Here is a 22050-nt window from a genome sequence, read left to right on the forward strand (position 1 = left end):
AGGCACCCCACCTCCCTCCAGAAAGCACCCAACACTTTCACCACCAGCCTCACCCCTTAACCTGCTGAAACCCAAGGGCACACCAAAAGACCCCCAGCAGCCACGTGCACACCTGTGATCCCAGCGGCTCAGGAACCTAAGGCAGGAGGATCACGAGTTCAAAGCCAGCCTTAGCAAAAAGCAAAGTGCTAAGCAACTCATTGAGACCCTGCCTCTAAATACAAAATACGGCTAGGGACGTGGCTCAGTGGTTGAGTGCCCCTGAGTTCAATCCCTGGTACTCCCCCCCCAAAAAACAAGATCCTCTGCAGTGTACACCTGGAAGCCTCTCTCTTCACCTATCTGAAACCTCTAGGCCCTCCAAGACTCCCCAATAAACTCAGACTGGGGTTCAGGGTGTGGCCAGCTCAACCTCTCCACATCCTGGCTAAACCCGCCAATTTAAGACAATTTCCCATCCTCACTCCTAGAAAAATAAATCTGAAATAATCTTGGGAAGGCCCAACCCCTGAATGCCATGGCAAAGGGGCAAAAAATCTCCACCTTTCCAAAAAGAACAGTTGAATAACAAAAACTGTTACTAGCCCTGGACACGCGCCACGCAGCCGGCTTCACAAGCTGCCCAGCTTGCCTAGGCAAGTCCTCCCGAGACGCCCGCCGACAAGCCAGTTAGAACACCAAACATGACGCTCTTGGCACCGAACACCCGGACTCAAGGCACAGGAGAGAATCTTTCGTTTTAAAACCTTAAGAAATCCCATTTCCCTCCTTTTTGTCACAAAAGGAACTGATACTTCTGACCGCTTCCTCTGGTTTTTAGGGCCCCATCATCCACTCTCGAGTAAGTTATTTCTAACCGTCACTCAGCCCAGCGTGCCTTGACCCTCACGCCCCTGAACACTTGGCCACCGTCCTCACCGTGAGCTGGACAGAGAGCACCACAGACCAGCAGCTCGGTCCACTCTTGGCTTTGGAGGGCAGACGTTCATGGGTTTAGCCATGATTCTGCGGGCAGCGCACGCTCAGACCTCACGCCCTATGATGGGGTGACCACTGTTCCACATCCCCATCGGCTCTGGGCTCCCTCCTGGGCACCTCCCACGATGGGGTCCAAGAACGGTTGCGAATTCAGAGAAAGCCTGAGCGTACAGTGGGAAGCCAGCACTTCATGGGGGAGAGAACGTGTACCAGAAGCGGTTCTGGAAGGAAGTGCCCTTCCGAGGAAGCAGAGAAGCCTGGGGAGAAGCCCAGAGCTGTGACGTAAGGGGACAGGCAGGGCTTTGGGCCACGCTGGAGGCTGCGTCCTTGGCCAAGAGCTAGGTCTGTGCAGAGCCCTGGAGGGAGCAGCTGCCACAGGGGCCCACTGGACTCCAACACCTGGAAGCCAAAGGCAGGATGCCCTTGCCAAGGGCTCTCCCCCCCATCCCCCCCGTGAGGGCAAGGGCAGCTCACAGGGCAGAAGAGGAGCCAGGCAGAGGTCTGATGTCGCACGTGTGCACACACAGGCATGCCCGCACCCTCGTACGTACGCACATTCACACACTCTCTCTCCAGATCCTCGCCTTTAAGCCTCTGTGGCTCTGGCAGAGCGCCAACTCTGCTAATTGCATCAGACCCACCTTTCACCCCTCCCCACCTGCTGCAATTAGCCCTGATTCTCAGCTTCCTGCTGCTGGGGGTGAAGGCTGAGGCTGCAGCTCCCTCCTCTCCCTCCTCCCAACTCCAACCCCGGAAGTGCTGGTTTCAGCGGTGCCTGTAGCAACCCAGGCCCTTCCTCTGGGGCTACAGGCTGCTGAGAACTTCAGCAGAGGGGAACCTGAGCAGAGGGCCCACCCACACCCAGCCCCACACATGGGGCTTCTGGCTTAAGATCCGGCCCTCCCCACTGTGGTGAGGGTCCCCAACTCTCCCAGGACAGTGGGTCCCACCCAGGGTAAACCATCTCCCTGCACCCACTCTAGAGGCTTGGCGTGTAGAAAGAAGTCTCTCCAAGCAGCGACAACCCAGCTGACGTGCAACTTTCTGGGGCCACCTTACACTGCAAGTCTGTTTCCTAAGCTGTAAAATGGGGCCAGCAGCTTCCTCCTAAGGAGGCAGGAAGAAGTGAGGGCAGGCAAGGACGCAACTGGCAGTGTCACATCTTGCAGAAACAAATGCCGAAGTTTTGTCTTCATCATTGCCTTTTTAAACTTCTTCTGGGCTGGGGCTGTAGCTCTATGGGGGAGTACTTGGCAGCATGTCAGAGGTCCTAGGTTCGGCCCCCAGAACCGAATGAATGAATGAATGAGTTAATAAAATTCTCAAGGACTCTGGGATCCAGCCGTCGAGATGCACTAGCTGGCACCAAGCGCCTTGCCTCTGGTGGTCTCATCCTCCAGCCCCCCACAGACCCCCAACCTCCAGGTTGCTTCACATCCCTAAAGCTTTCCAATGCCACTCCACTCCAAGGGACACCCCCTCCAGTCTGGCCCCCTCAAGGTGCAGGTCAGCATCACCCCCAAGAGAAAGCTCTCCAGGGTCCTCGGCCCTTCCCGAGATGGGACACCACACACGAGTCACAGCTGTCGGTTTGCCTGGCCCGTCTCCAACCTCACAGGACGGAGCACCCCAGGCCTGGAGGGCAGCCTTCGGAACCAGGAGAGACAGGAAGAAAAGCACCAGGAGGTGCAGCCAGTCACACCCCCCAGAGCTTCCGCACCCTGCATTTTATCACTCTGCACACACCGGTGAGGGAATGGGCCTGCAGACCTGGCCTCCCAGGTCACTTCCCCATGGCTCTCTAAAAACTTTACACAGACTGCACGGAAGCCACAGAAGAGCCTATCTGTTGTGTCCATGGGCAGACAAGGGGCCACTGCCCACACGGGACAGAACCCAGGCCTGGGGCTGGACCGCCCAGCACAGCCAGGTCCTGACCACCTGTGTCTCCACCCTCCAGCAGCCCTGCTACAGAGATGCCAGAACAGTGTCCAGGGCTCCCTCCCTCAGAGGAGGTTCACCCAAGTTGGCAAAAATCCAACTGGGGTGTAGCTCAAGGGCAGAGCACTTGCCTAGCGTGCAGGCTGCCCCAGATTCACAAAAACAAGACAAAAAGAAACAAATCCAGAAATACCTCAGGTCCTGGGGCTGGGGCAGGACAAGAGCAACAGAAAACACTCATCTTAACAAATGCCCCTCAACCCTGCAGGGGCCGGCAGCAACCCGCCCAGGAAGAGAAAAGGCCAACAGAAAGGCGCGGGGGCAAGAAGGGGCAGAGGGCCTCCAAGCCCGCACGCCCTCTGACCCGGGAGCTCCCAGCCAGGGGTTCACCCCGGAAACAAAAGCACTGGCGGGGACACGGTGTGCCCTGGTGTGCCCGGCAGGTTCGCGGTGTCATTGACTATAACTCAGAAACAGAACCAACTCGTACAGATGAGAATGGAACAGCCACAAGAAAATTACCACGCAGACACTGAAATCCACATTACAGAAGGACACTTAACCGCAGGGAGGTAAAAGGGGGCTGGAGACGCTGAGTGCCGAGACCACCCTCGGGAACACGTGCCCCCCAGCAGGAAAAGGCGGGAGGGTGAAAGCCAACCAGGGTTCCCCTTTCAGCCAGAGAGCGGACTTAATTTCCTTCACATGTCCTAAGCTTCAGTAAGAAAACATTTGTATAATCAGAAACACCATCTTTAATTTCCTCAGAAGGGTGACACAAGCCACAAAATCAAGGCGAGGTCCTCCTCAGTGACCTTTGCCACCAGAGAGGAGAAGGCCACTTCCCCTCTGCCAACTCGTCACTCTGCATTATTCCTGAAGCTGGTTCTGCCCGGGCAGCAGGGCTCCTGGACTAGGTCCCCCTGCCAGTCCCTGGCTCACAGCAGCCGGGGATCACACGCCTAAAACCCTCCCCGCACAGCGTTCCCACCAACAATGTCAAGGCACACTTCCTTCTATTCTTCCTCTTGACAAAGGTCTTCAATCTTCAAACTGAGCGCACACATTTCCCAAGACAAGCCTCATCTGTGGCAGTCCCCGCGCGTACCGAGTGGACTGGCCAGGAAGGCCGGCCAACGTCAAAACCACGGCTGGTGGGGAGCACCAAGGCAGCCCACTACCATTTATGGAAGTTTGTCTAAAGTGTGGCTCGAGGTGTGGCCCTGGGTTCCCTCCCAGCCCTACAGGAAAACAAAATCACACAAAGCAAAGCACGATCCATGTGCGCGTGTAAACGTGTGCGTGTAAACGTGTGCAAACACAGGAACATACAGCAACAGCATAACACGTGAACTGGACGCCACCAGATTAACAAAAGGAGGAGGAGCCAGAGGGTGGTGCCCAGAACCGGGCATGGTGGGGGGACACCGGGCGAGGGGTGGGTTCCTGACTGGCTCTGCTCTCAAGTGAAGCCACGTTAAGGTAATTATTCGAGGTTCTGAGGGGAACAACCTAAACTTAGAAAAAGGTCAGATGAAAACGCGCGGCTGTGCATGGAGAGAGCAAGCCGGGCGGGGCAGCCTGACGTCCGGCCAGCCTGCCCTCCCTCAAGGACTCTCATCCCCAGTCCTGCCTGATGCTTGTCCTGGAGCTGCTGCCCCCTGCCCCCCACACACACACACCCGCCTGGCCAGCTTCAGAAAGCTCCCTCTCGCTCTTTCTGTTACTTCGGCACGAGCAACCATGAGCAGTAAAGTCTCTGGAGATACCCTGTACGAGGCGGTGCGGGAAGTCCTGCATGGGAACCATCGCAAGTTTCTGGAAATGGTGGAGCTGCAGATCAGCTTGAAGAACTATGATCCCCAGAAGGACAGCGCTTCTCGGGCACCGCCAGGCTTAAGTCCACTCCCGCCCTAAGTTCTCTGTGTGCGTCCTGGGGGACCAGCGGCACTGTGACGAGGCCAAGGCTGTGGATATCCCCCACATGGACATGGAGGCATTGAAGAAGCTCAACAAGAATAAGAAGTTGGTCAAGAAGCTGGCCAAGAAGCATGACGCCTTTTTGGCCTCAGAGTCTCTGACAAAGCAGATTCCACGAATCCTGGGTCCAGGCCTAAATAAGGCTGGTAAATTCCCTTCCCTGCTGACACACAATGAAAACATGGTGGCCAAAGTTGATGGGGTGAAATCCACAATCGAGTTTCAGAGGAAGAAGGTGCTGTGTCTGGCTGTTTTGTTGGTCACGTGAAGATGACAAATGATGAGCTTGTGTACAACATCCACCTGGCTGTCAACTTCCTGGTGTCATTGCTCAAGAAGAATTGGCAGAATGTCCTGGCTGGGCTTCATACATCAAGAGCACCATGGGCAAGCCCCAGCGCCTGTATTAAGGCACATCGTAATAAATCCTAGTGCTAACATCCCTTAAAAAAGACAAAGAAAGCAAGCTCCCTCTCGTCCCCTTCCTTTCCCTTCCCTCCTCAGATGGCTGGTGGGACGGGGCCTTCCCATCCAGGAACCAGGAGATGTGCAGATGACGTAGAAGAGTCCCCTGGAGAAGTGAGCTCTCTCTGCCACAGGAGGTTGGGCTAGAAGTGACCGAGACTCATTAGAAATGCTCTGACCAGGTGTGGGGGTGCTTATCACCTGGGGCTTGATAAAAACAGACTCCTGACCTCCACGGCAGGTGTGAGGCCTAAAGACCTGCACTTCTAACAAGGCCCCCGGCTGGTGGCTGGCTGGAACCACCGCTCTAGCCCACTGAGCAGCTGTCCTGTCTAGCAGCTAGGGAGCATTCAAAAATGCAAATTCCAGAGCCCTGACCCCAGCAGAGCCCAGGGCAGCAGGTCAGGAGGAGGAGTGAGACTGGGATTATTGGTGGTCCTCAGGGTCCCAGCCACACTGCCCTACACCCCAGAAAAACGGCAAGAGCCCTTTGTTTCAGCAGACTGTCAGAGGTCAAGTTCAGCTTTCTTGCAAAAGAAGCCCATGTTCTTCAGGAGAGACCCCATCTTTCCAATGGCCCCTCCTCTACTGGGCTGCAGAAAAGGAAGTAAGAGCAGGGAGTAGAACAGTCTCCTGCAGGACAAGACCCAGGGCAGGTGGCAGAATGTGTCTGCCAAAAAGCTACCCACCGGGGCAACCTCTCCCCCACCCCACCCATCCCAGGCATTCCACCTTCCACTGGGGAGGCTAAGCGGTCCTCTGGGAAGCGTCTGCGGTATTCCCCGGCGAAGTCACGCCAGGTCAGGGGGACGGGGGAATGGCAGGATATGCAATTGTATATATGGCAGGGCCACGATGACATAAAACAAAAACCATTCACACGAGAACTGAGAGGAAGCACTAAAAAACGGTCACAGCGATTGTCTCCCAGGAACAGGGGTGGGCTCGGGGGTGGTTTGGATTTCTGGCTACTTATTTTCTAAGCTGTTCATAAAGAGGACGTGCAACTTCCACCATGAGAACTGAACTTTATTTTGCCATAAATCAGAAAGAAAAGATACACAGCAGAACACTGTCCACTCTGAACGCACAGGGCCCCGAACACGCGCGTCTTGCTGGGTTGGGTTTCTCCAAGCGAGCAGGCTGGGAGGCAGTGACCACTTGGGCTGCCCTTTGCCAACACACACACCAGCCCTACCCTCAAATAGCTACAGGGCAGAGGGCAGAGAACTGGGGTGCAGGGTCCTCTCTCTCACTTCCCAGTCCTTCTGGGCCCAAGTCTGGACTGGCCTTTGCTTCCTTCATGTGATCATTTCACGTCTTCTGCGGCTCTACACAGCACCAAGAGCAGCAAACTGCCTCTCAAACAGACACTATCTGCCCTGGGTCCAGCCCAGACCTGGACCTCAGAGCAGCTGGCCACCAACAGCATGAGGCCTGCACAGCACCGGTATGGCTTGAGCTGCGCAAGAGCTGGGTGCTCCACACGGTTTTTGGAGGGCTGCGGATACCCCACCTCTGCCTGAGCACTGCACAGCTGCTGGAGGAGACGCTTCCCCTACCAGGCACACCTGGACCAGAGAGCGCCTACTAGAGTGTGCCGCTGGCTCTGGCCAGCCCTGCAGCCCCTTCTGAACCCTGAATTCACATCTCTCTCATGTCCACATCCTGCCCAGCTTTGAGTCATCTGAAAAAAAAAGGTACCAGGGATTGAACCCAGGGGCGCTTCACCACCAAGCAAAATCCCCAGCCCTTTCTCATATTTTTGAGAGGCAGGGTCTTGCCGAGTTGCTTACAGCCTTGCTAAGTTGCTGAGGCTGGGTTTGAGTTCTCAATCCTCCTGCCTCCCAAGTTGCTGGGATTATAGGCATGCGCCACCGAGGCCAGCTCATCTGAAATTTGATAAGCAGCCTTCATCCAAGTAGCCAGAAAATGCTGACAGCATCAGAACAGGATGCTCCTGCGCCTCCTGGCTCCTACCCACACCCCTTGCCCTGCTCTCTCCTTCCCATGACCCTCTGAACCCAGAAACTCAGTCGCCCACAAGGTCTACCTCAGGTGTCACCTCCTCCAAGAAGCATTCCCGACCTCCCTCCACCCCCAGGCTGGACTGGGGTCTCCTCTCCTGAACCTCAGCACCATCTGCTCTCAGGCACCTGGCACAGCACCAGGAGGGCCTGCTCCCCACACACAGCACCTGCACACAGGGCCACACCCCGAGCACCTGCTGGACGCCAGCGCAGCCCCCAGAGCCCTTGCCCCAGATGCCAAGTTACAGGCAACACAATCGCCTTTGCCCAGTGGACACAGGGAGGCCTTAGCTGCAATGCCCCTGCCTACCGCATGTCTAGCCAGAACATGGCTCCCACGGATAAGGAAACAAACCCACTTTGGTTCCCAGAGTGAACTCTGGGGCCTCCCTCCTGAGCGCCAGTCTCCTCCTCAGTCCTCTGTAACTAAAGGACAGACTGGTTTGAAGCTCCCAAGGAGATGCTCAAGGAGCTGAGTGCTAGGAACAGGTCTCAGAGCAGGGCTGGCCCTGGACATGCTGAAACCTGGCATGAATCTGTCAGAGGCTTGTTCTTGAGCTGAGGTTCTCATACCATTTCCCTGGGGTCCTAGGAGGAGAAGAGGCCACTGTGACTGAGCAGAAAGCACCTGGTCCCCCAACCCCCAAGACAACCAGAGTGACTACCCCTTCACCTGGGGCCTCAAGAGAAACCACACAGGGAAGAGAGTTTCATTGCTAAGAGAAGGCTTGAAGACCAGCCTCCCGGAGTCCACGGCTGCAGTCCACTTCCCATCGCTACCAGCCATGCAGAGATCACGTCCTTGGTCACAGGTTCTCGGCTGGCCCTCCGAAGGCTGGGGCAGACCCTCCGTCAGCCTGTCTCACCCCTCAAGCACGCTGATCAGACCCAGGGGCCTCGGGAAACGCCCCAGCTGGCCACCTGGAGATACACCGGCTCCCTTCCTGGCCCCTGCAGAGCCCAAACATGGTCCCTTCTCCCCGTCCACCCTTGCATGGCTCCTCTAAGAGACACAGAGCCGGGCGCACGGACAATAATCCCTTCCGGCAAGTTCCCAAGCTGAAGTCCGAGGCTCCCTGGGCCTTCACAGTGAGGGGCGCGAACCCACCCACTGCGCTGAGTCAAGCCAAGGGCAGCAGCTCAGCCTCCCACAACGCCCACAGGAGGGCTCAGCAAGCAGCTTCCCAAGGCCACCACTGCCTTGGGCTTCCCGCGAGGAGGAGCACCATGAAGGAGGCCCGCCCTACCTGGTAGTAGGTCTTGATGCTTCTCACCAGGATGGTCAGGTTCTGGATGCGAAGGTTCACGTCGTTGTTGACATGCCTGTGGATGCGCTGATTGGTGGGCCGGGGGTCTCTGTGGGAAGAAACAGGACAGCGGAAATCGCACCTCCTGGCCCGTGTCACACTTCCTTCCCCAGTCTCCACCACCCTTCAGTCCTCCAGTCCCCTGAGCCTCGTGAGGCCCTGTTGACTATGAGGTTGTGACAGTGCAGTTCAAGCCAAATCCTAACTGCCAGGGCCAAGCCAGGACTCTGGGAGAGCCTTCCCTCCCCACTGCCCACCCAGGCACTGGGCTGCCGCGGCCCTCATCAGGCTGCTTCCATCCCTCCTGTTATTGGCACCATAAGGACAGTCACACGTCAATGAAGACCCACTGTCACACTGTATAAAGATCAATAACCTACACTGGGCCCAGTGGCACACGCCTAGAATCCCGTCAACAAGAGAGGCCACAGCAGGAAGATCCTAAGTTCAAGGCCAGCCTCACCAACTTAGGAAGACCCTCAGCAACTCAGCAAGACCCTGCCCCTCAAAATAAAATATAAAGAGGGCTGGGCATGCAGCTCAGTGGTAAAGTTCCCTGGGGTTTAATCTCCAGTGCCAAAAATAAATAAAACAAAAACTAAGCAAAATAAGTGAAATATCAAGAAAAATAAGAAACATGATTATGTCTAGAAACTGATATACCCAGTCTAAGGCACTGCACAGTGTACAGTGCACCCATGAGAAACGCTGGGAGGCAAGTCACCCCTGAGGGGACCCCCCCAGGAGTCGTTTGTTTTCCAACCTCGGGCAGAGGGGAGGTCTGGCCAGGACGGAGCTGGAAGGAAGGCTACACCCCCGTGATCTGGAATCTCTCCCACCTACGTGCAGGGCCTCTGTGTCGGCCAATGGCTAGGTCTAGGGGCCAGATTCAGCGCCCGCCTTCCTCAGCTGCCCTGCTTTTCCTGACAAAGGCTTCCCCTCCAGTCCCTGTCCCAAGACACCTCCAAGGACTGACATCGAACTCGAAGCCCGCCTGTGGGGTTTCATCTGTCATCCACACACAATGACAAAAGCGCAGGGCCTCCCGGGGGCTGGTGTGGGGAGTCGAGGAAGAGAGTCTCAAGCCGACTGGCTCCTTTAAAGCCAGCAATTAATGGGAACCTGAGGAATAGGAGGAAAAACCCTACCCATCAAAATCATGCCAAACGTCATCGGAAGTATAATGCTTTTGTGTAACACAAGCTGTTTAAAGTTCAACCTTTAAGTAAATATTTGACATATACAAGGTGCGTCTCAGCAGTGTCCAGAGCGTGCAAACCCTTCACGCGCCATAACCAGCCATGGACTTATTCAGTCATCCCATATCTGCTAAAACAGCCACACTGGGGCAACCAGAAGACCTCTTTCTAATTGTCATTGTCCCTGCACAGTGATGGAGTCTGGCCAAGTCATCTACATGTTCCACGTTTCTCCTAGAGCCATTCATTACAGAGAAAATAAAGGTTTTACAGTTCCATTGAAATTAATTTAGGAAAAGAGGTGGCATTCAGAATTTAACCACAAAGGCATTTCAGCTACAGAGTGTTCTAGCATTTCAAAATAATTTTTCTTCCAGGTGCAATTCTCCTCCTTTGACTGTAGCTACCTTAAGAGATGAGAAGCGAGCGATTCCATAGTGACAACACGCTGCTTAACAGAGCAGCGCTCAGAGAGCAAGCAGGGCTTTTACTGCCGTACCGCTACTGCAGTACCAGACCCATGTAAGGCAGACAGGGCCACCCCAGAGTGCCAGGGCCCAAAGCTCGGCATTCACTGCACAAATCCTCCACGCAGGCAAAGGCACTGTGAGCATCCAGGGCCAGGGACCCAGGTGTCCCTCACATCACATCATATCACATCACGGCTGCTTCAGACCGTCCCTGCTTTCGTTCTCCCCAATTCTGGGAAGAAAGAACTAATTGAAACAACATTCAAAGGAAACCTTGACATTTGCTATATGACTAATTAGACTAATGACTGTGATCATTAGTACTCCCTCATTTAACTAAAGCTCTCGGGTGAAGAGAGGTTATTAGGAAACAAATGAAGACCAAAGGCTCCACCCTGGTGAAGGAAGCCGGGTTCCACCCACCCAGCACCCCCACAACTCCCACCTCTCTGGGCTGCACAAAGTGGGAGCCAGAGGCACAGACAGATTGCAGTCCAGGCTCCAAGGCCGGCCACAATTCTCTGGGCCTCAGTGTGCTCATCTGCAAAATGGCCACAGGATCCTTCCAGCCCTGAAGGACATCATGCCATGAAGCCACGGCTGGTGGCCAGTCTGGACTGGGCTTCTATGCCAGGAAAATCAGGTCATAGCTACCGCACCATGCCCCCAAAAGCTGCCACTAACTAAACAGAGATCTTTTACACCACGGCCCCAGGACATAAAAACCCTAGTGCTGCAATAGGACCTCAGAGGACAGGAAAGAGACACATCCGTGGGGCAGCTGGCCCAATGTTGGGGAGTTCCAAGTTCAAGGTGTGGGGCCCCCAGGCCCTCAATTGCATAAAAACTTCTAACTAGAAAAAAGGAAGTCAACTCTTGCTAGACTCTAAAAGAGGGTTAGAATTTAGGATTACAGCAACCTTGTCCCCTCCTTAGGGAAAGCCAGTGTCTATGTTTTGGAAACATTCAAGAGACTTCCCAAATTTAAGCAGAGTCAAAACTGTGGGGAGTCAGGTGCAGTGGTGCAGGCCTGTAATCCCAGCGGCTCAGGGAGTTCAAAGCCAGCCTCAGCAATGGCAAGGCACTAAGCAACTCAGTGAGACCCTGACTCTAAATAAAATACAAAATAGGGCTGGGGATGGGGCTCAGTGGTTGAGTACCAAAAAAAAAAAAAAAAAACAGTAAGTGTTGGCGTGGATGTGGGGGAAAAGGCACACTTAAACTGCTCGTGGGACTGCAAATGGGTGCAACCAATATGGAAAGCAGTATGGAGATTCCTTGGAAAACTTGGAATGGAACCACCATTTGACCCAACTATCCCACTCCTCAATTTATACCCAAAATACTTAAAAACAGCATAGTATAGTGATGCAGCCACATCAATGTTTACAGCAGCACAAGTCACAATAGCTAAATTGTGGAACCAATCCAGATGCCCTTCAATAGATGAATGGATAAAGAAATTGTGGTATATATACACAATGGAATATTACTCAGCATTAAAAGAGAATAAAATCATGGCATTCATAGGTAAATGGATGGAGCTGGAGAATATTCTGCAAAGTGAAGTAAGCCAATCCAAAAAACAAAGGCCGAATATTTTCTCTGATATGTGGATGCTGATCCATAATGGGGATGGGGTTGAGGAACATGGGAGGAATGGAGGAACTTCAGATAGGGCAAAGGGGAGGGAGGGGAATGGAGGAGACATGGGGGTAGAAAAGACAGTGGAATGACATGGACATCATTACCCTAAGTACATAAATGAAGACACAAATGATGTGACTCTACTTTGTGAACAACCAAAGACATGAAAACTTGTGCTCTATATGTGTATTATGAATTGAAATACATTCTGCTGCCATGTGTAACAAATTAAATAAATAAAAATTGTGGGGGCTGGGGTTGTGGCTCAGTGGTAGAGTGCTTGTCTAGTATGTGTGAGGCCCTGGGTTCAATTTTCAACACCACATATAAATAAAATAAAGGTATAAAAAATCGAATTGTTAAAGTTTGGATTGGGCAAAGGGGAGGGTGGGGAGGGGAGGGGTCATGGGGCAGGAAAGATGGTGGAATGAGACGACATCATTACCCTAGGTACAAGTATGACTGCACAAGTGGTGTGACTCTACATTGTGTATAACCACAGAATTGAAATGTTGTGCTCTATCTGTGTACAACGAATTGAAATGCATTCTGCTGTCATGTATAACTAAGTAGAACCAATTTTTTTAAAAAATTGTTTAAAAAAAAAAGAAGAAGAAACTATGGATTTCCAATAGAGAGATGTCTGCAGCATATCACAGGTTAAAAAGAAGAAGATGTAGCATGTGCCCATATGCATATAAAAATCAATACACACTTTACACAACATCTGGGAGGAACCAGAATATTAACACTGCTACTGCTACATCACAAAATTATAGATGATTTTTACTCTGCTCCTCTGTATGCTCCTATTCTCCTACAATGGACATAAACTTTTTATGTAATTTTTAAGGACTCAAAGCCCTCTTGAAGATTGTTATTTATGTGCTACAACCAAAAAAGGAAATTACTGGGCCGGGATGCAGCTCAGTGGTAGAGCACTTGAGGAGGCCCTGGGCTCCATCCCCAGCACCATGGAAAATAAAAGGGGTGGGAGGATTGCTCACATTCATTCCCAAGGAAAAACCTGTTTGCTCCACCATTTTTGCACAACACAAACTCATTCACTCAACAGGTATTTGCCCTTTTATCCTCAGCTTCTGCATCTGCAAAATGGGAATATGAACTCCTCTGGGAGGCACTGGGGGCGGAAATTAGCCTTTAAATGAAGAAACTCCTCATTGGCCTAAGGATGCTTCCAACCTCCAAATAATTAATGTATTACCCTGAATTTTGCAACTAGCACAAAGAGTCAGAAAGGAACCTGAACAAAGAATTAAATTTACTGCCACCTACGTGGGGGCACAAGCTCCCAGCCTGAGCCCCCAGTTTCCCGCTGCACTAGACATCCAAACCATCGGTACCTCCCCTCACCGCACAGCTGCACAGGGGCACAGATGAGCACATGCGCACAAACCAAGCTCCTGGCCTCCTGAGGACCACAGTGACTGACAGCTGCCGTGGGACATTTGTGTATGCATCATCTTATTTACTCCTCCCTAACCTATGATCTACCACCCCTTTATCACTGATCAGGAAACTGAGAATCGGAAGGTTAGAGTAATTTGTCCAACCTCACAAAACCAGTAATGGCAGGATAACAATTCGAATTCATCTGCCGGACGCTAAGGTCAAGGCTCTAAAGCAATTTCCTACAAAAGAATCCAAACCATATCCAAAGTGAATCCATCCTTGCCCACAGAAGGTGCTTACTTAGGACCTAGTCACAGGCTCTCCAGGGCATCCCCTGCCAGGCCACTGAATGTCACACTCTCATTCAGGAACTTTCCTGTACCTGGGCCTCCCCTGAAAGCTGAGCCCATAGGGCTTTCCTGCTTCTAGGTGACACTGATGTCACCAGGAGGACAGGGCCAAGAGACTACTACTACAGCCTTCTAGGGTTGCCAGAGACAATGGCCAGGTGCGGTCACATGACCCCACCTCTAACCAGCCTCCAGATGGCTCCAGAGTGTTAGGTAACAGCCTCTTATCTGCCACCCCCTGTGCAACCCAGCCAGCAAAACTGCTCTGCCATTTCCTGGGGCCCACCAACTTGGGGAGCATTTATCAGAGCGGACCAGCTCACGGTCTTGGGCTCCCAGCACAGGAGATAAGGCTTACCTGCGCCTTAGCCTGACATTTCTCCACTTGGCAGAGGGAAAACTGAGGCCCGGCTGAAATACAGAATCGGATGTGGGGCCAGGCCTTCTGCCCAGGTCCAGCTTCACTTCAGACCTCATCGGGAGAGAGCGGAGGCCGAGAATCCTACGGCCCTTTAGGGACTGAGAATGCGGGGGAAAGGCAGACTGAAACACAAACTCGAATGGGGAGCCTCTGAATTTTTTTGGACCGTAACGGAGCAGGAGCCCTGGGCCCAGAGCTGGCACAGCATCTCACAAGAGCCAACAACCAGCGCTCCACGGAAGAACTGTACTTCCCAAGTCCCAGATGGGAAATGAAGGCACCAAATGGCATGTCCCATGTCACACTGCTAGCAGGAAAGAGACCTAGGGTTCAAACCCAGGCTGGCCACCTAGGCTGTCCAATAGTGGGGCATGAGTTCTACTTATTTAACTTCTATGGTCCTGGGGATTGAACCCAGGGCCTTGCCCATGCTAGACAGATGCTCTACCACTGAGCCTGAGCCTGAGCCCCAACCCCTATTTCTTAATAAACCACAGTAACTTTTACAGAGTGAAATGGTGGTTTGTTTTTTTTCCCCCTTGGTAACCAGATCAAACCCAGAGACACTTAACCATTGAGCCACATCCCCAGGCCTTATTTTTTATACTAGGGCCTTGTTAAGTTGCTGGGGCTGGCCTCAAACTTGCAATTCTCCTGCTTCAGCCTCCAGAGCTGGGATTACAGGCGAGCGCCACCAGGCCCTACAGCTGGTTTAAGTCACAGTTTGAGGCATTTAGGAAAGTGAAATGTATCCTAAAGATCACTTCCAACACCCCCCACTCCAAAGGTCCCAATTGGCAACCACTTCCAGACAGACTCTGACCCCTGACCCCCAAGTAGGGCACCTTGTGCTGCGGGGGTCCTGTGCCCACCCACTCTCTCCGCTGTCCTCCTCCTGGAAATCCTCTCATCACCTTCCTCACTCCTGATCCAGCCGGAGGGACCCAGGAGAGCCACAAGCACACCAGGTTCCCACTTCCAGTATGACCACCTTGGCTTATGGCAGAGGAAAAAATATCATTGAAAACTGCCAGGGGAGGGGAGCAGCCCTTCAGCCCCATTTAGCAGCAGGGCAAATGCGAACAAGTGATGAGCTGGCATTTCTCAAAGGAATGGTCCAGCAGGCTTTCCTGATTTACAAGCAAGTGGTAAACGCTTCAGGAATTCCAAAGGTCAGGGAAGAAAAGAGAAACAATCCCAGGGCTTTTGTTCTCCCGGGCTGCCAGGGCGTAAAGCTGAATGAAAAGGAGGCGCGACGCTGCTGGTTTTTTTAATTAAACAGTCTCAGGCTCACTTGGGTAAGGACAGGTTGAAGTTTGGTCATGACACCAATGAAACCCAGCAATCTGGGGAGTCCAGCAGAATGTGGGGAGGACTGCCGGAGCTCTGCTGCCCCAGGAAAACTCATTTCATCAAGGTTCTCTGAGAAGCTCAGCCAACGCTGACAATAGATGTGTCTTTTTAGAAGCTAATCAAATACTGAAGACCAGTGAGATTAGAAGCACCTTATATTTTAAGATGGCAGGGTCTCTCCCACAGCATGACACCAAATGACAAGAAAACAAAAGACACAATGTAACAGGAAAATGTTTTGAACAGACCTTTTTAGGTAGAATCTATTACCTATCTTTTATTTATTTCTTTCTGGATATGCCAAAGCAAACTGTTCATTCTCCTTCACTGACCGCATACGAAGCTGATTCCCAGTAGCTACTGGATTTATGCTCAAATATGACAATGTGCTTGTTCATAGGTAAGGAGGTAAGAGTAAGGAGCTGACCCACAGAGAACATCAGGGTGTTTCATTCTGCTTCAAGTGACTGTGAATCACACTGACTCTCAGTTCCAATAATTCCTTGCAGCTTCTGAGTTAAAAACAGAATGCAGCTGTAGGAGCCAACACCTACATTGTGACAGGCTGTCAATCAAACGCAGACAGGCTCTGAAGAACTCAGCAACAGGAAAGGATGTGGTCAGACACATACACTAGCCAGTCAACTTCTACCAAGACCTTGCTTAAGTCGCACGCTTCCAAACAAACAGTTCCCTGGATCCAACTCCCTGTGCATCTCCTAACGGACTGACTCTAAATCCATTTCATGCAAAGGGGCTTAATCAACTGCACTTGCTCTGGAATCAACTGAAAAAGAAAACCCAAGGGAACTCAGGCAGAGTCCTAACCTAAAGTGAAACTTAATAGTCACACTAGGATGCTCTCAGCCCACCCCTGACACTTCCTGTAACAAGACACTCTCCGTTACAGTTCAGTGCTCCCCAAAAGAAAAGGGGCTTTTTCATTTCATTGCTCAAACCACAGTTAAGTCCTTGAGTTTGAAGTCAATCGCACTATCTACACCTCGTGAATGGCAGTCCACTCCAAATTTCCTTCATCCAACAAGCAACCAGAGCACAGTCCTGGATGGAGGTCTTTACACAACCAAGAAAGCTGTAAAAGCGCCCTGTAACACTGAGATATGGGTGTCCCTCCAACAGGCAGCCCCTCCCTAGCCACCTTGCATTCCACGTTTACAATCTTAAACTTCTACAGCATCATCCTTTCCCTCTTCTCTGAAGAAGGCAACTTACATTTGCAACATGATTTGGTTCAAAAGGATGCCGTCCACTAAATCCATATACAGACTCAAGTTGTCCTGGTTGCCGCTTCCAAACGAGCCAAAAGTTTTCACCTGCCGGGAGGTGGAAGAGCAGAGAAAAAGAGAAAGGCAGGAAGTCACTCAAGGGCACAAAACACCGAACGCTCCTCGGGCAAAGTCGGTTGGGTTGGTGTGGACAGAAGGGGATCACCCACGCCCCTGCACACTTCAGCAGGCACCGAACCTACCCTTCTCCCAGGGCCTCTGTCCCCTCGCCACTCCGGGCAACGGCGCAAGGCAGGAGGAGGAAAACTTCCTGGGCACTTTTCTCCAGCGTCCGAGAGCGCGGAGGATAAGGGGGGACTTTTCAATAAATTTCTCACGTCTCAGATCCACTGGAAAGCAGTGCGCCCACCCCAGCCTGTTCACGTTCCCACTTGGCGTCCCCCATTCCCCACCCGTCACCGCCACCCACCGGCTGGTCTGGGGGTTCAGAAACCCACCAGGGTATTTTGCGGAGAGCAAGCAGGGTCCGTTTCGGGAAGGACCACTCGGACCCCGTCGGCCCCGGGGCCGCCAGCCCAGCGCCCAGCGGGAACAGGTGTACCCGCTCCGCCCCCGGCCCAGCCGCGAGCGCGCAGCCCAGCGCCCCCGAACTGCAGGACGCCCAACCCCACCGCGGCCGGCGGCCACCTGCTGTGTCCCCTGCGTCCGGGTGGGCACCCCGGCCCGGCAGGAGAGGAGCCAGGGCACCAACAAAGAGGCGGGGAGGCGGCGCACTCACCCAGGTCACCAGCGGGCTCTGTAGGAAGAGCTCCATGAGCTCCGAGACGGTCACGTCCATGCTGAGGCTGCGCCCCCCGGCTCCGCGCCCCGCGTCCGCGTCCCCCGCGCCGCGGCACAAAGCGGCTCCGGCAGCGAGCGGCGGGCGCGGGGCTGCGGCGGCTCGCGCCCGGGAGACAAAGGCGGGGCGCGCGAGCCCACGTTCCGCGGCTTCGGCGGCCCTGCGCCCCGCCCGGGGCTGGGGGAAGGGGAGGGCCCGCGGCTCGGGGAGGAACAATGCGGGCGGCCCCGCCCCTCGGCGGCCCTGGGCGGCCGGCGCGCCGCCTCGCGGTGCCTGCTCCCGAGCCCGGCGCGGGGAGGCTGCGCTGGACGCCGGCGGCCCGCACGCGCGCGGATTTGGGAGCCCTGGGCCCGGCTCCCCGCACGTGGGCCCCGCCGAGCGCAGCCGTCCCGCGCGTGGGGCCACAGCACGTGGCGCCTCCCTGCGCGCTTGCGCCTGCGGCCGGCCCCGGACGCCACGTGCTGGCTTGGGGTGCGTGGGCACCGGTGCGCGCTGGGAGCTGGACGCCTGCCTGAGAAGCCGCCGCGGGCCGCCGCACGCACGCGGCGCAGGGTCCCGGCAGGTGCAACCCCCAGATGCTGCCTAGAGGCCCCGCCCAGGCTCGTGGCTGGAGAGCCCAATCCGCGCCCCTCACGGCTGTGCCAGGCGCCAGAAAAGTGCCCGCGACCACGGGGTGCTGGGGTTGGCCTAAGGGCAGGTGGGGCGGGGCTCAGGCCCAGAGGCCAAAGGAAGAAACTTTATGTTGAGTTTAGACTGTAAAAGGGCTGCCTCTTGAGCCCCACCAGTGCCACCTTCCGGGCCACCTGCCTTCTGGAAGTTCCTGCAGGAACCCGGGGATGTGGTCGCACAAACCTGGCCACACCCCAGCTGTGACTCTACCCACGCTTCACCCTCCAAACTACCACCACCTTGCCACTCAGTGGAGGACAGCCAGATACCAGCCCTAGGTGCATAGCAGTTGACAGGGTACAGGAAAGGGGGCAAGGCTATGGATGGAAGGAAAGCCCCAGGGCGGGATCCCCATGCTGAGACAAAAGCGGTGCGAGACAAGCGGAGCGAAGATGGAGGCTCCAGAGCCTTAGTTCCAGGCTAGTCTTTGCCACTTGATCACAACCTGTAATAATTTTCACACCACTACCCGGTCCTTGTTCAAGCACAATATACGATTTAACGAATTGAATCCTGACTGTAAACCGTTTCTCACAGGAGTCAACTGGCAAGAGGTTGACTTGAAGCGCCTATCAATGCTCAGCAAGTATACAGAAGGCACTCAACCGCTGCCGATTGGCTCATTAGTCATTTTTGAAAGTTGGCCTCGTCAAGTGTTGAGGCTGCGACATCTGCTGGTGACCTGTGGCATTACGGCCCAGTTCTGGCTGTGAGTGTGTGAGATGGTGGCCAAGTTCGGTGTGTCTAAGGTGTGGAAGACACGGGGAGGCACCAAAGTTTGAGGACTAGGTGGTTGGGGCAGGGGGTGATGGCGCGTGCATCAGAAATTCATTAGAAGAGTACCTTGATTGTCCATAAAGAAATTCGGTTAGAAAATACATGTGATGTGCATCCAACATCCATCTCCTTAGCAGTAAGTGGTGTCAATTGGCCAGTGTTTTTTCATCCTAACCTCAACAATTTTTTTAGATTATTTATCTAATAAGCATACTCTTTTGCACTAAGAAATGCATTGGACAAATGGTTTGTGACAGTTCCTGCCGCAGTCTGGCTGGGCACAAATCACCAGCCGCCACAAAGCACTTGTATCTTCAAACAGGAAGCTTTATTGCCGAACTCCACCAGCACTCCATGAACACTCTCTACTTCCACCGAGGTCCACCAGAACTCCATGGGAACTCCAAAGTAGCGCCCCGAGGCAGCAAGAGCCACCCTATTGCTGGACAGTAAAGGTCAAATATACAATTGAATACACAGCTTAACATAACCATCATCATCTCAATGACTAGTTGGCGCCACCTCTCAACCACTCCCGTGCCATGCCTCATCCTGACTCAGCGGTGGCCCTCAACAAATTGAAGACCTTTCCCATCATGGTGTGGGAATTTTTCCCTGGGGACATTGGCAGTCTCTGGGCCACAGGCAGGTGAACTGGATGTGCCCAGGTTACATGTTGAAAGACTTCAAAGGACAGGGTGACCTGGGCCCGTTATTTCTTATAAGCCTTTTAATCTGTGAAATCAGAATATTATTCCTTTGCTAGGGCTTCATAGGGTAAATTTGAAGTTCAAGGTGATGCATGAAAAGGGGTGTAGATGCTGGGCACCAAGGCACATGCCTGTTATCCCAGCAGCTCAGGAGCCTGAGGCAGAAGGATCACACATTTGAGACCAGCCTCAGCAACTTAGCAAGACCCTGTCTCAAAATACAAAATAAAAAGGGGTGAGGATGTGGATCAGTGATAAAGCACCCCTGGGTTCAATCCCCCACCCCATGCCAAAAAATAAAAAAATAAAGAAGAAGAAGTAATACTTGTAGTTGTTGCAGTTGAGTAGATATTTTAGGTTAGTTACAAATGTCCTTATTCTTTAAATGCCAGTTCTCAGTTGGATTCATTTAACTTTGTCATTTCACTTTGAGATTTAAATAAGACTTTTTAAGAATACATTCCTGGGGATATAGCTGCATAGTAGAGGGCTTGCCTTGCATATACAGGCCCTGGGTTCAATTCCGGCACCACGGAAGGATGGAAGGAAGGATGGAAGGAAGGATGGAAGGAAGGATGGAAGGAAGGATGGAAGGAAGGAAGGAAGGACATTTCTGCATAAATCAGTGTAAAATAATGAAACAAACCTATAACAAATATTATATTCTATGATGGTTTTATATTCTGTTACAGGTTTGACATTTTAGAATATTCTTCAAATATTGAAAAAAAGTTATTATTGTGAAATTCAGGAACAAAATTAAAGATTTGAAGACTTTGGAGATGTAAATGCATAAAAGAATATCTATGTTCCAGTCAATCCCTTTAAAGGTTTTTTTTTTTTCAAAGAATAGGAAATAATACATTAAAACATGGAAATTTGGAAGTTTAAATGCAATATTGAAAAACAATATGCTCAAGTAAACATACTTCTAACCATTTTCTTCTGCCTGTCCCTTCCTCTGAAAGACACAGGTTGCGCCATATGAAATTGCTGGTTTTGTCAAACTTTGGCCTATAAAAATTACCATTTCAAATGGTTCAACCTAAAGACTGACAGTAATTTACAGTGAATACTGAGTACTTATTCTTTTAGTCAGCATTCTAAATATTTTACTCATTTAATAATCACAACAACCCTAGGTGATAGGTGCCATCATTATTCCTGTTTTAGAGTTAGGTCTATACTACAAATGGATGCTTTATTACTGGATAAGTGCCAAACATTGTGGTAAGCACATTGAACAAGACATGAAACTGTGCAAGAGGCCCTGGCTCTTCTATCCCTGGCACTGCACATGTGTTACCGCTGTGGGCCGGTGAAGAGTCCTTGCTTCCCCGATGTTGAAGAATAACACGAGAGAGCCCGCCAAGGCAAGGTCAGAGTAGAGATTAGAAATTTATTAAAGGACAGAAAAAAAGACTTCTCCCGGAGAAAGAAGGGGACCCAAGAGGTGGAATCCGTGGAAGGGCGGTTGTCTCCCCTTTTTATAGTTTTGGTGATGGAATGTAGGTGGGAAGGGTTGGGACACAGGTGATCTGGGCAGGAAGGACTTCATTAACACTTCTTTGGGATGGGCTATCTTCAAATCTGCTGGGGCTGTTCCCTGGGTTCCATTAACATTCCTTTGGGGTGGACTTTGGCCTAGGGCCTTTCCATGAGTTGTCCTGCGTTTCCCAGAATCATTATCAGCATGGCCTCCATTTTAGATTTCACTCGATATTATGATATTAGACCCGATTTACCTAACTATGTAAAGGTAAAATTTCCAAGCTGATTCTAAGCCGCGGAGCCTGAGTTAAAGTGTAAAAGACCAGGCATCCTAAAACTTCCAAAGTGCAGAGATTGGGTTAAAAAGTAAAAGACTAGGTATTGTTAGAGTCCCTCTGCTACCCCCAAAACCTGTAATCCCTGCAGCTGTTAGGACAATACTGGAACTGCCCAGTAAATATTTCCACTGACTTTCTGGTTGTTTAATAGCTAAGGGTTCCGAGTTGCTTGGCACGTAGGCATTGCAGGACCTAAACCAATCAGTTTGAATGTGTACCCCACCTAGGAGCACCAATACTCCTGCCCTGATTGTTCCCGCCAATGTATGTGCTAATCCTGACTCAGGGTTGTTGTTCAATTTTCCCGCGCCTCATGATGATTTGTTCTGATGTATGCAAAGCCCCCCACCCTCTCCAAAAAGTGTACTTAAGCTCTGCTTGAACTCTGCTCTGGGCTCTGGGCTGCTCTCCCTTCTTGAGTGAGCA

General features: G+C 52.4%; 1 protein-coding gene and 1 pseudogene across 1 annotated transcript in view; one reads left to right on the plus strand and one right to left on the minus strand.

Annotated features, from left to right (window-relative positions):
* The window catches only part of Ccdc88c (coiled-coil and HOOK domain protein 88C), a 114229-nt gene extending 96403 nt beyond the window's left edge, over nt 1-17826 (minus strand). The window contains exons 1-3 of the mRNA XM_078050720.1: nt 17580-17826; nt 16788-16888; nt 8642-8750 (exon numbers count right to left, since the gene is read on the minus strand). Coding sequence (XP_077906846.1) covers nt 8642-8750; nt 16788-16888; nt 17580-17639 — 270 coding nt within the window. The 5' untranslated portion in view covers nt 17640-17826. The remainder of the gene's footprint in view (nt 1-8641; nt 8751-16787; nt 16889-17579) is intronic.
* Nucleotides 4425-5351, plus strand: LOC101955172 (large ribosomal subunit protein uL1 pseudogene; annotated as a pseudogene).
* Nucleotides 17827-22050: the final 4224 nt, after the last annotated feature.

Source organism: Ictidomys tridecemlineatus, chromosome 5 (genome assembly GCF_052094955.1).
Source record: "Ictidomys tridecemlineatus isolate mIctTri1 chromosome 5, mIctTri1.hap1, whole genome shotgun sequence".
Classification (NCBI taxonomy): Eukaryota; Metazoa; Chordata; class Mammalia; order Rodentia; family Sciuridae; genus Ictidomys; species Ictidomys tridecemlineatus.